This window comes from Oryctolagus cuniculus, chromosome 10, assembly GCF_964237555.1.
Source record: "Oryctolagus cuniculus chromosome 10, mOryCun1.1, whole genome shotgun sequence".
NCBI lineage: Eukaryota > Metazoa > Chordata > Mammalia > Lagomorpha > Leporidae > Oryctolagus > Oryctolagus cuniculus.
Genome location: NC_091441.1, coordinates 106,133,584 through 106,147,531, shown reverse-complemented (window position 1 = coordinate 106,147,531; position 13,948 = coordinate 106,133,584). Strand labels below are relative to the sequence as shown.

The window sequence follows — 13,948 nt, the reverse complement described above, 5'->3', positions numbered from 1 at the left end:
CACAGCCTTAGGATACGTACACACAGTCATGCCAGCGACGTTGCATGTTCCACACAGCATGGGTAAGCGGTTTGTCATTTTGTCACTTCAGACATGTTTTGGGAGTACTAACCATCCCCACCGCCCATCCAACACCAAAGTCCAGGGCGGCGATTTCCAAGACCTGGAAAATGTGGGTGTGTCCAATGTGGTAGTAGTCAGAGGGGGTTAGGCCATGAGTGCTCCTTTCCCCGTAACAGAATTAGGGCCCTCAGAGAGAAGGCTTCTGCAGCTGCTCACGATCTTGCCCTTCTGCTTTCTGCCACGTGGGGGCTCAGCAAGAAAGCCCCCAAAGACAGCAAACACCTGCACCCTCATCTTACACTTTCCAGCCTCCAGGACTGTGAGAGAGTTCTGTCCTTCATAAATTCATTGGTGCATGCTATTTTGTTATAATGCACAAATGGATTAAGAAACTCAGAAAACCCAATGAGCTCTCCTTAAAGGGCAAAGGTGACCTGTGCCTATGAAAAATAAAGTCCTCACCACACACACCGAAGAGTCAGCACACAATCTATAGATTGTTATTTTGAGACGGTTAAGGAAAGTGTTGCATCGGGAGGGTTACCAGACTCCTACAGCTAATGCTCCACTCTGACCAAGGTAGGTAAGGCCAGCGTGACTGGGGCAGTGTCCCCTCATTTGTCCTCTGTGCTGTCAGCGAGCTACGCAGGTCAAGTTCTTGGTCAAAAAGGATAACACACTTCTATGTGGGTGCAAACTGTTGAAATCTTTACTTAATGTATACTAAACTGATCTTCTGTATATATAGAAAATTGAAAATGAATCTTGATATGAATGGAAGGGGAGAGAGAGCGGGAAAGGGGAGGGTTGCGGGTGGGAGGGAAATCATCGGGTGGGGGGGGGGGGAGCCAATGTAGTCCATAAGCTGTACTTTGGATATCTATATTCATTAAATAAAAGTTTAAAAAAAAAGGATAACACATTCCAGTACAAGAGAACCTTTCTTAGCATTAACTCAACTTTCAACCTAATTCTTGTATCTGTACTTAGCACAAAGAGGGATTTATCAGAGCTCAAGAGAGCCAACTCTGCATCCCAGTTTACACTCTACATGTAGGAACCACAGCTGAAAGACTTTATTCAACAGCACAACACTGCTGATCTGGTACTCAGGGATTAGAAAGTCGGAGGACTTCATCTGGGACACCAGCAAATTCATAACCAAGTGCGTCCATCGTCCTTTTGCCTGCCTCCTCCAGGTCAACCTCGGGTTAACTATGATTTCTAAGTAAATTGTGGATTAACATGCAATAGTCTCATATTGTTAAGGGATGTCCTTTCTGTTAGCAAAAAAAAAAAAAAAAAAAAAAAAGGCATTTAATAGAAAGAAAAAGCAAAGGCTATGTGCAATGCGGGTGGGACACTCAACGGTGACCCTGTCCAAGGTCAGAGCTTGGCACTCCTTCACAGATGGGGAGGCTGACGTCCGACGTGGTGAAGTTAGAGGCTACAGAACACACCATCCTGCCTCGGCTGGGGCAGGGGGACACGTCCAACTCTCCTCAGGCAACTTGACTGACACCTTCAGCAATTAAACACTGCACTTGGACCTTCAATGCACAGTCCCTTTCTTACCAGAATCACTTCAAAAATGAGGGGAATCAGTTTGCTTTCTTCCACAAGTCTGTTAAGGAAAAAAAAAAAGGTAAGCATGCGTTAGATAATTCATACTGAAGTTGCTACCACGATACAGACCACTGCCATCCCTATGTTTTATTGCGAAAATGCTGTGACCGGGAGATAGTATGATTAAACACTCAGCCTTAATACACTGAACTGCAGCTATTAAACACAAGAAATATGAGACTTTTTTGCAAGTGACTGCTAGCTTAGCCTTATTGATCTGTAGCAAGTGAAACCTCAAATAGATTGATTTTTAATGTGAATATTAATTAAAATTCACATTATTATAAAGACTATCAAAATAGGTAATGCTAGCTGAAACAATGTAACCAAGTCTCACCGCACAGTTCAATTATAAGCATGCCACACTGTAATTTTTTATCCATGCCTCATTAGCTGTCTTCTCAGCATTAATGAATTAATGTACAATGAATTTTAATGGCCTTGAATATTTAAAAAATTGGACACCAATCACCCAGTAGACGCTAGGCACTTTCCCTCATCTCATCTGGTTATAAATTGTCATCAGCTGTAACTAAAGAATATTTTTGTCATGCAGTTTAAAGAAAACAACCTTGACAAAACCTGAACCATTCCAGTTTTAAGAATAATACTTCAGGCCAGCGCCCCGGCTCAATAGGCTAATCCTCCACCTTGCAGCACTGGCACACTGGGTTCTAGTCCCGGTCGGGGAGCCGGATTCTGTCCCGGTTGCCCCTCTTCCAGGCCAGCTCTCTGCTGTGGCCAGGGAGTGCAGTGGAGGATGGCCCAAGTGCTTGGGCCCTGCACCCCATGGGAGACCAGGAGAAGCACCTGGCTCCTGCCATCGGATCAGCCGTGGCGGCCATTGGAGGGAGAACCAACGGCAAAGGAAGACCTTTCTCTCTCTCTCTCACTGTCCACTCTGCCTGTCAAAAAAAAAAAAAAAAAGAAGAAGAAGAAGAAGAATACTTCAAAGTCTAATTGCTCCTTCTGCCCAGGGTTTGGCCAGTCTACAGGTAAACTTTACAGACCACACAGACTCTTTAGCAACAACTCATCTCCATCACTGCAATGTAAAAGCAGCGCCAATTAGCATCACCAACAGACACGGCTATGTTCTTAAAAAACTTCACGTATCGAACCAGGCAGTGGGTTATCTTTGGGGCATAAGCTATTGTTCGCTGACTCCTGCTTCAATCCAGAGCAAAACAAAAATCATACTCCTTTTCAAATATTTTATTGGGACTATTTTTATATGAAAAACGAAGGAGTTTAAGAAAGAGGCCTGCTCCATATGCCATAGGTCTGTTGTCACAGACAACACCAGGTGGCTAGGAAGGAATCTGTAGCAAAAGGCCTCCCAAGAACTTGTCGGTCTGTGAAAACAGAGATAAAAGAGAAGCCCGAGTGACTAACCCAGCAAGATCACAGTGTTTATAAACACGTGTTAGACAACAGTGAGACACGGGCACATTTCCCAAAGGCTGCAGCTCTGAGAACGGCCTACCTCGGAGTCCAGCAGAAACAAACATGACTGCTGTTCACTGCAGCACGGACCACGGCAACAGAGATACAAACGACCTAAGTGTCCACCAAGGACGCAGGGACATAAACGTTCAACAGACACCATGCAGCGGTATTCAGCCCCACAAAAGGAGGCAATTTGGGCACGTGTGGTGACAGTGATGAATCCAGAACACGTTAAGGGACGTAAACCGATACACGGGAAGAAACCTTTGTGTGATCTCATATTTGTGTGAAATCTGAAACGTTGAGCTCTGAGAAGCAGAGAGTAGAATGGCGTTTAGCATAGTCTATGGCCTGGGGATGCACAGGAGAGGAGGAGTTATTAATCCAATGGTTCAAGGTTCAATATGCAGGAGAAGAAGTTCTAGAGATCTGTTGCATGGCATGATCGCCACAGTTCAGAATAATTTACCATTATATTCCAAAATTGCTGAATAGAGATTTTAAATGTTCCCAACACTAATAATAAAAATGAGGTGATGGATATGCAAACCAGCCCAGTTTAACCATTTCAAAATGTACACATGTACATAACATCACATTGTACCACGTAAACATATGCCAACACTGCTCACCTATTAAAAATTTAAAAACGGAAGTAAATGTACATTTCATTTAGAAGTAAATCAATGTGATTATTTCTGTGATCTCAGTCTATTGGGGGGGTGGCAATTGGATATGAACATTCATTTCATTTGTAGACTTTCAGTTTCTTGAACAATTGGAAGCCCAGATGCAACGATGAAGCTGATGGGAAACTCTTCGCATCCCAGAGTTGCCCTAGCAACCAAAGCCACAAGCAGGGACACCACCACACACTCCACAGGGTCCCAGGAAGTCAGAGGAACAGACCTTCTGTCACAAGTGACTATGCACAAGCCCAGCCTTCCAGGGCAGTGTTTTAAAATACGGCCCATGCAGGCGTCCCGCCGCGTGGGTAAGATGCCGGCGTCCCGCTTTGCAGTGCCTGGGTTTAAATATCAGCTCTGATTCCCATTTCAGCCTCCTGCTAATATACCCCTGGGAGCAGCCTTTGGAGGCTCAAGCAGCTGGGTCCCTGCCACATAAAACCACGAGTCCCTCTCCAGGTCTGTACAGCCTGAGCCGGCTGCCTGGCAGGACATGTGCATCGCCTTGCACTCTGCATTCTGCTCCTTACATTCCTCTGGATCCAATCAACCAGACCTATTTTTGTACTTGGATTTGGCTGACATACTTTAGAGCTAGATCTGGGAACCCAAGTTCAATAAATTTTATTTTTTTAAAAAAATCTATGTTGCTTTCTAGGAAATATAAACTCACACTGAATGTAATACCAACAGGAGGACCCCAAAACAAGTAAGGAACAAGGCTGGTTGCAAACATCCACAAAGGATCTAAGGCAGTATTTTTCCAGACTGTGCAGAGTGACCAGTGGGGAACACCGGGATGAGTTTACTCAAATCCGACCAAGAGATTTTGCATTAAAAAGAAAAATCAAAGAATATCCAAGGGCGTGACACACAGTGCTGTCCTGTAAGTACAGAGCAGGGACATCAAGTGCTTTTCTTGGGGTGGGCCTTGGGGAACAGCAGGTTAAGTCACCCCTTCCAAGTCCCACATCCCCAGTGTAGGTCCCGAGTACTCCACTTCCAATCCAACTCCCTGCTGGTGCGCCTGGGAAGGCAGAGACTGATGGCCCAAGGATTTGAGTCCCTGTTACCCATGTGGGAGGCCCAGGAAGAGTTGCAGGTGCCTGGCTTTGGCCCGGCCCAGCTCCGGCTGCTATGGGCACTTAGAGGGTGAACTAGCAGAAAATGGAAGCTTGATCTCAGTCTCCCTTCTTCAAATGAGTAAATCTTTAAAAAGTACTTTTCTCGCTTTTCACCATGATGTAAGACATCTGACATCTGACACCCACAGGTTTATGGAGGCTGTGGTGTAGACGATGCTCATCTTTGACACGCTTCTAAACTGTGACAGCAAACAGTCGGCCCCTTGCTTCAGTCACCCCCTCTCAGACCACCACAGCTCCAGCTGGTGGTTCAGTTCACGCGTGACCAACCCCACGCACGCTCGGAGTAGCACTCATCAGACACCAAGTGTGAAATCATCGCAGTGGACCTGGGATACTACTGGCCCAAAAGGCTTTTAGGTAGGGGCTCTGTTGTGCTTGGCCACCCTGACTTGGGCCACCTACTACCATTTTAGCCAGACGTGTTACATCCTGAACCCTAAAATGTGAAATGGTTACACTTTATGGACAGCCTGAAGGACAGGAAGTGCTTTATCTAAACTGTTTTAAACCAAAATCAACAGAGATCTTTTTAAAGGTGCCCCTTACCTGCAAACACTATGAAGGTATTACCTGTGTTAACGCCAGACCCATCTTCCTTCATTAAGTTCGCCAGAGCAGTGAACGGAACGACACTGCCCTTTCCAAACGTAGTCCCTGAACTACTTTACCTTGAGGTTTTTGGATTTTTTCCCCCTTTAACTGCAACTTAATGGTAGATTACATACACTTAAAAAGTCTTCTCTACAAAGTTACTTCTAAATATTCACTCCTATTTTTGAGGATCTGTGGTTTCACACTGACAAAGAAGGTGCTATTTCAACTAGAAAGCTTTGAGTCAACTCGGAGAGATCTTCACGGTACGTTATTTGGCACTGTGACTCCCTTCTGTGCCTCAACTACATGATGCCCTGTGTGCTGGGGAGATTTTCCTTTTAACTTAAAATTTTAAACGCATTAAATACTACTTTAATGAACTATGTGTTTAGATTCTAATAATTATTTAGTTGAGATTATCTATGGACGTTACAAGCATAGATTGATCTATAAGAGGATTTGCTCACAAAATATGCTATGATTAAATGACTTAAATGTACACTTTATGGGGCAGTTTTGTGGTATAGCAAGTAAAACCCTCACCCATGGTGCCAGCATCCCCAGCGGATGCTGGTTCAAGTTGCAGCTGTTTCACTTCCTGCCCAGCTCCCTGCCAATGGCCTGGGAGTGGGAGTGGAAGTGGAAGACGGCCCAAGTGCTTGGGCCCCTGCCAACCATGTGGAAGACCCGGATGAAGCTCCTGGTTCCTGGCTTCCCCCTGGCCCAGCACTAGCTACTGTGGGGAGTGAACCAGCACATGGAAGATCTCTTTATTTCCCTCCCTCTCTCTGTAACTCTTTCAAAATAAAGAATTCTTAAAAACAAAATAAAATGTATTAAATAATGTGTCAAGACTCTTGACATACTAAGAATACTTGTTTTTGAATTAAAGTTATTAACAGCAGCCTGTGAAATGGTGGCGGCCTTGAGTTTTCCTCCATTTTTTTTTAAGCACAGTTTTTGCTGCACATACCTTTAAAACGAACACTAAATACAAAAATAAATCTGGGCCGGCGCCGCGGCTCAATAGGCTAATCCTCTGCCTTGCGGTGCCAGCACACCGGGTTCTAGTCCCGGTTGGGGTGCCGGATGCTGTCCCGGTTGCCCCTCTTCCAGGCCAGCTCTCTGCTGTGGCCAGGGAGTGCAGTGGAGGATGGCCCAGGTGCTTGGGCCCTGCACCCCATGGGAGACCAGGAAAAGCACCTGGCTCCTGGCTCCTGCCATCGGATCAGCACGGTGCGCTGGCCGCAGCGCGCCGGCGGCGGCGGCCATTGGGGAGTGAACCAAGGGCAAAGGAAGACCTTTCTCTCTATCTCTCTCACTGTCCACTCTGCCTGTCAAAAAAATAAATAAATAAATGAATAAATAAATAAATCTGGCAATATTTAGATGTGGATTACTCATTGCAACTTAGGAAAATTAAAAATAAGGAGAAAACTCTACTTCTGTTTGGAGCCTTACCAGAGTTGGCTGGGCTGAATTTCTCAGCTTACGTGGGGATGAACAAAGATGAGAGTTAACATGGAATGAAGTCCCCCTGCTCTGGCCCACCGTCGTCCTATTTATTCAGAGCTCTAGGCTCCGTTTTGAAGGACAAGGAAAGGAGCTTCTAAGAGTGACAGGACAGGTCCAATGAGTGAGCAGGTCTTCCTTTCATTGGTTCACCCCCAAAATGGCCGCTATGGCCAGAGCTACGCCAATCCGAAGCCAGGGAGCCAGGTGCTTCCTCCTGGTCTCCCATGTGGGAGCAGGGCCCAAGGACTTGGGCCATCCTCCACTGCCCTCCTGGGCCACAGCAGAGAGCTGGACTGGGAGAGGAGCAACCAGGACTAGAACCCAGCACCCATATGTGATGCGATGTAGGTGGAGGATTACCCAAGTGAGCCACGGCGCCGGCCCCTGCTTCAAGTTTTTACCTACCTGTGCTGTGACACAGGAAGCAGGGACCAAGGCCAGACCCAACACCTCCATGAACCAACCCTGTCCAGCAAGGGTGCTGTGGCCCCCTGCCCCCAGCCCCAGAGGCCCTCTCCCTCCACTGTGAGAGCATTTCACACACCGACCTTGTCATGCCAATCTCACGTAGTCCGTGAGACGTCCATCTCATCTGGGGACTATGCCAGCACTCAGTTTATGATTAACACGACTGAACCCTTGCCGTGGACGAACCTCAAAATCCAGACCCTCAGACTCGGAGTCAAGCAGGTAAATAAATGCACAAAGAAATAGAGAATGAACTTCTACTGCAGATATGTGCAGGGTACTAGGGACAGACAAGACAACCTAGCTGGCCCAGACTGGTGAGCCAAGGTGTTTGTGAGCCCTGCAAGGCATTAGGAATGCATGTGTGCACACCCTGGGCACGGGCGAAGGGGAGGGAGGGAGGGGGACTATCAGGAAACCACTCCAGGCAGGACAATCAAAGCTGCCAGACTGCTGCAGCCCAGGAATGCCATGCCAACAAGTCCATCTTACCCCCTTCTCCATTTTTTTTTTTTTTTTTTTGACAGGCAGAGTTAGACAGTGAGAGAGACAGAGAGAAAAGTCTTCCTTCCATTGGTTCACTCCCCATGGCCGCTACTGTCGCTCCCCCTCTTCGCGGAGGAACAACACAGGACCCTGCGCTGTTCTTTTGTCTGCTCGGCCCTTCCCGGGTTTGCTGCTGGTCCTTCCCGGGTTGGCTGCCGACCCTCCACCTCCGTGGAGGGGCGAAGGTTCCCCCTGCCACTTTCCCCACTTCCGCGGGGGAGCGGCACACCGCCAGCCGGCTCTCTCGGGGGCTGCTCAGATGTTATCCGGATGTTCCCTTTAGATGTTCCCTGGTGCATGTTGTCTCTCTCCTCCTTTATAGTCCTCTTCCACCAATCCCAACTCTGCTACCCACACGCCGAGTACGCTGCTCTCCTCCAATCAGGAGCAGGATCAGCTCCTGCAGGTTATTGGTCGAACTGGAGGCAGCTGTGTAGAAGTTGTTTACTCCTCTCCCAGCGCCATATTGTGGGAGAGCAGATGCATAGAATAAGTCTTAATTCCAGTAACTTAGTCTAGTCCAAGTTGCTCCCCACAGCTACAACTGGCGCAGCACCGATCCAAAGCCAGGAGCCAGGTGCTTCTCCTGGTCTCCCATGCGGGTGCAGGGACCCAAGCACTTGGGCCATCCTCCACTGCCTTCCCGGGCCACAGCAGAGCTAGACTGGAAGAAGAGCAACCAGGACTAGTACCCGGCATCCTGACCAGGACTAGAACCGGGGGTGCCGGCGCCGCAGGCGTAGGATTTGCTAAGTGAACCGCGGCACCGGCCCCTCTCTCCATTTTTAAAAATAATTCCTACTCCATTCCTCAAATATGGTGTTTCTGGCCAACTCACATCCACACTCAAAATAAAAGCTGGACTTCTTTTAGCATTCTGACAACGCTGGTTAGGAACCTGAGATTTCATATTTGTTCTGTTGTTGAGTGAGCCCTGGACTACAAAGCTCTTTTATTTGCATAATTTACCACTCGAGTGGACCAATGGCAACCTTTTAAATTGAAAATCTCTAACATCAAGCTGAGTTTCAAATGATTGGTTCAGAGAATCACCTTCAGAAACAACCGGTTTCATAATGTTTAGTTATGCTACGATATTATGTCTATGCTGAAAGCAATAATGTTTGTAACATTTCTCCTTGAAACGTCTGTCCTTCCCTGCAATGCTTATTAATCTGCTTGCATAGAACCAACTGCACAAGCCTTACTAATAAAACTACATACATTTGTACATTTGAGGACTTTTTTTTTTTTACATACACACACAAGCAGGTAGGATTGAAATTTCAGCAGCTTTAGCATGCACAAATTCTAGATCCGATCATTTTACAAAGATCTATGGAGTTCTCCTTATGAGCAAGCATTGCACTTCTTCCCCGAGGCAACTTATACCCCAGTAGATTTAACACAAGTAAATTACAAAATAACTTAATCCAAGTTAGAAAGCCGGCTGCTTCGTTGGCTGTGAAAGTCTTAGAATTAACTTAGCAATTTGAAGCTGTGTTAGAATGTGCCTCCAATGTACAGCAATCTCCTGTTGTCTCAGACAGCATGAAAAGGATACAAGATTTCAGAAAAAGAACTTCTGATTAGGTCAAAAGCAAGTGTCTTCCAATAGAAAGACGATTTTACAGGAAAACAGAAGAACGCAACCTCACACAAATTCGCAACACGCTTTTAAGCCCGTTACCTCGGTGGGTTATCAAGTACAATCCTGTGATAACCCACATAGATGAATGCAACAGAGCTCTAGAAAGTTCCTGCTCCAGCGGGTTCAGAGGTTCAGAGCTGCAGTCGAGAGGGCCCGTACGCAGTGAGCAGGACTGGCACCGGACACCTCCGTCTCCTTCCAACTCAGGCCATGTGTGTGTCTGCAGGCCCTGCCTTCCCCGGGCCTTCCTGTGACCTGTCCCTACACAGGTTTGAGGTTCTTGCTAACACAGCCAAAAGCTTTGGGTTCTCTTTCCAACACCCTGTCTGGGGGTGGAAGGGGGCATCGCCGTGGTTCACTTGGTTAATCCTCTGCCTGCAGTGCCAGCATCCCATATGGGTGCTGGGTTCTAGTCCCGGTTGCTCCTCTTCCAGTCCAGCTCTCTGCTGTGGCCCGGGAAGGCAGTGGAGGATGGCCCGAGTGCTTGGGCCCCTGCATCCACATGGGAGACCAGGAGGAAACACCTCGCTCCTGGCTTCAGATTGGCGCAGCACAGGGAGTGAACCAACGGAAGGAAGACCTTTCTCTCTGTCTCTCTAACACTACCTGTCAAAAAGGAGAGGAAAGGAGAGGAAAGAGGAAAGAGGAAAGAGGAAAGAGGAAAGAGGAAAGAGGAAAGAGGAAAGAGGAAAGGAAAAGGGAGGGGAGGGGAGGGGAGGGGAGGGGAGGGGAGGGGAGGGGAGGGGAGGGGAGGGGAGGGAAGGGAAGAAAAAAAGCTTGGTTAATCCAACACCCTGTCTGGCACTTTCCGTTCTGCCCACAGCCCGAGTGCTCACTCTCAGGATCCAGTGGCTCTGCAGCTGACCTCCTTTCTTTAATGATTCCTCAAAACCTAGGCGTTCCCTGCAAGGCGCGATTCTGTGTTCATCCCGAGGCAACACATGCTGAATACAGGGGACAGCCCGGCCCACTTCTGCGCCAGAGCTGGTGGGGAACTGAACAGAAACAAGCTGTATCGGATGAAAAGGACTGACAGGGACACGGGTCACATTCAAGCCCCTGCAAGGACCACTAGGTGGTACATCTCGCCAACATCTCTCCTCCTGCAGGTATGAGCTCAACAGTAAGCAAAGAGCCAAAACTCAGATTACATTGTTTTTTCAATTCTCTCCAATTTTATGAATCTGCTTCCTTTCTCTCATTTTTAAGATTTATTTATTTATCTGAAAGGTAGAGTGATGGGGGCGAGAGAGATCTTCCACTGTTCCACTCTCCAAACAGGTCCAACAGCCAGGACTGGGACAAGCTGAAGCCAGGATCCAGGAACCCCACCCTGGTCTCCCACACAGACGGCAGGGGTCCAAGTACTTGGGCCATCCTTCCCAGGCACATTAGCAGGGCGCTGGGTGGGAAGCAGAGTGGCTGGGATCTGAAATAATGCCCCTTTATGGGATGCCAGCATTGCAGGCAGCGGCTTAACCTGCTGAGCCAAACCTACTTACTCAATAAAATGCAAGAGATTCACCAAGGACTTCTCTTCTTTCTCTTCCCAAAGAACATTTGCTTAGTGTCTATGATATGCCATGCAGGGGTCAGGTGAGAACCCCATCAAGTATTCTAATAAGTGTTGGAGCAGACATAGAAAGATCTAGAAAGAGCACAGAAGGGACAACAGAGTCTTTTCTATCTGATGGGCCTAGTAGAGGCTTCAGAAGACAACCGATTATGACAACAGCAGCAGGCACAGATTATACAACTACTACCCAGAACACACCACTCTGAGTGTTGTATATGTGCTAACTCACTGAATTGTAACCACCACCACCCCCCCAAAAAAGGGGAGAACTTCACGAGCTAGCCATCATCATTATCCCTTTTACTTTGGTTGAGAAATGGAGGCAAAAAGAACTAAATAGTTGAAGCAGCAAGCAGAGGGACTGGGGTACAAACCCGGGCAGCTCAGAGATGCAGCCTCAACACCGGTGCTGCCTGAGGCTCAGCAGGGGTTGGGGTCACCAACAAAGGGTGGAGGAAGAGGTGGGAGGCAAGGGAGGGCAGTCAGGGTGGAAAAGGGTCCAGGCGAAGAGAACAGCACAAGGCCAAAGCAGAAGGGTCACTGGGGCAGGGGAGAGGAGAGGAGAAACAAATCCACTATCCGGAGGGAAAAGGTAAGAGGCAGGGATCAGATCAGGCTAGAGAAGTAAGTCAGGAAGGTCAGCGAAGCGCTCACCAGCTACTCCGAGGATCTTCAGCACCATCCCATGGGGAGGGGTTGGCCAATGACAGCCTGGGCCCGATCCCTGCCTGCTGCCTGTATTCACCTGTGTGGCCTACAGGCTAAGAACACTCATCAGGCTCTTAAAGGACCGAAGAAAATCAAAACAAGTCTATTTCATAATGCAGGAAAACCGTATGAAATTCAGAGTTCCATTTCCATAAATAAACTGTTACTGGAAGACAGCCAGGCTCTTTTACAAGTTGTCCAGGGCAGCTTTGAGACCACAGTGGAGAGCTCTGGAAAGCTAAGAGAGGCCATTTGGCCCGCAAAGCCTAAAATACTGTCTACCTGGCCTTTCATGGGAAAAACTTGGCAGAGCTCTGCTCCAGGGGAATGGGTGCAGCTCAGGGGAGCATCAGGCAAACTGATGTCATTATCAGTGTCGTGGTTCTGTGAGGATTATATTCAGGCTACAGAGAGAATGGACTGACGACTCACAAGGTGACAGGTGATACAATGAAAGGATGAACTCACAGACAAAGACAAAAATTAGGTAGCTGAATATCACGTAATGAACAGTCTCCTAGAAGGAGGAGACAGGAGGGGTGAAATCTCAAAAAAGACCCCAGGTTCTTGGTTTGCCCTATCAGAAGGCCACCACCCTGACCTCAGCAGTAACTATCGCCACCCCATCCAATGAAGCTGTGTGTGCCCGGATGCACTATGCTTAGTCTCTCCTGGGAGAAAAGTACGCTTGGACAACCAGATGAATTAAGTTTGGAGAGAAGAGTGAGAAGACAATCAGAAACCAAGGGCCCCCCACACTTCCAGGTGGCAGGTGAGTTAAAGCCTGCCAGTGACGATGCTAAATGAGGTGGGAAGATTATACGTCAACGGAGGAGGAACAGACAAGTGGCCAAAAGAACGTATGTCCAGATTTTAAATTCGGTCCCAATTCCCGACAATCACACTTCCATTCTGTTCAGCACCTTTAGTATCTTAGTATCTTCAAGGTCATTTCAGGAGCTTTTTTTTTTTTTTTTTTTTTTTTGACAGGCAGAGTGGACAGTGAGAGAGACAGACAGAAAGGTCTTCCTTTTGCTGTTGGTTCACCCTCCAATGGCCTCCAAGGCCGGCACGTTGCGTCCGGCGCACCGCACTGATCCAAAGGCAGGAGCCAGGTGCTTCTGGTCTCCCATGGGGTGCAGGGCCCAAGCACTTGGGCCATCCTCCACTGCACTCTCGGGCCACAGCAGAGAGCTGGCCTGGAAGAGGGGCAACCAGGACAGAATCCGGTGCCCCGACCGGGACTAGAGCCCGGTGTGCCGTCGGCGCAGGCGGAGGATTAGCCTATTGAGCCACGGTGCCAGCCAGGAGCTATTTCTAAGAGCAACCCAAACTACTGCAATACTAATAGACAAAAATACAGAATGTGAGAATCGGTTTGAAAGTACAGAAGTAGGGCTACTTTGTTGATGTGTACACATGATGATGGTTTGTGTAATGTCATTCAGGCTAATGTTTCATAAGAAAAATCAGAGTGTGGTGTGTGCTAAACCAATTTACAGTTTTGTCCTGATTATAAAATTATCTAAAAATTATAATTTAATGTAACTTATATAAAGTATATGAATACAGAGCATACATGTATATTATTCATGTTGCAATTGGGGGAAGATAGAAAAGAAAAAAAAAATGGGGCCGGCACCTGTGGTGCAGTGGGTTAACGTTTTGGCCTAAAGTGCCAATTCGAGACCCAGGTGCTCTACTTCCGACCCAGCTCTCTGCTATGGCCTGGGAAAGTAGCGAAGATGGCCCAAGTCCTTGGGTCCCTGCACCAATGTGGAAGACCTGGAAGAAGCTCCTGGCTTCAGATTGGTGCAGCTCTAGCCGTTGCAGCCAATTGGGGAGTGAACCACTGGATGGAAGACAGCTCACTCCCTCCCTCTCTCTCTCTCTCTGCCTCTCCTCTCTCTCTCTCTGT

The 13,948-nt window shown here is 47.8% G+C and overlaps 1 protein-coding gene across 13 annotated transcripts in view; it reads right to left on the bottom strand.

Annotated features, from left to right (window-relative positions):
* ULK4 (unc-51 like kinase 4) overlaps window positions 1-13,948 on the bottom strand; it is a 617,184-nt gene that overhangs the window by 326,671 nt on the left and 276,565 nt on the right. For 12 of the 13 annotated variants that reach the window (XM_051852640.2, XM_051852641.2, XM_051852637.2 and 9 more), the window contains one exon: window positions 1,639-1,687. The exons of the other annotated variant lie outside the window; for it this stretch is intronic. In XM_051852640.2, the coding sequence (XP_051708600.2) occupies window positions 1,639-1,687 (49 nt within the window). The remainder of the gene's footprint in view (window positions 1-1,638; window positions 1,688-13,948) is intronic. 13 annotated transcript variants of the gene reach the window in all.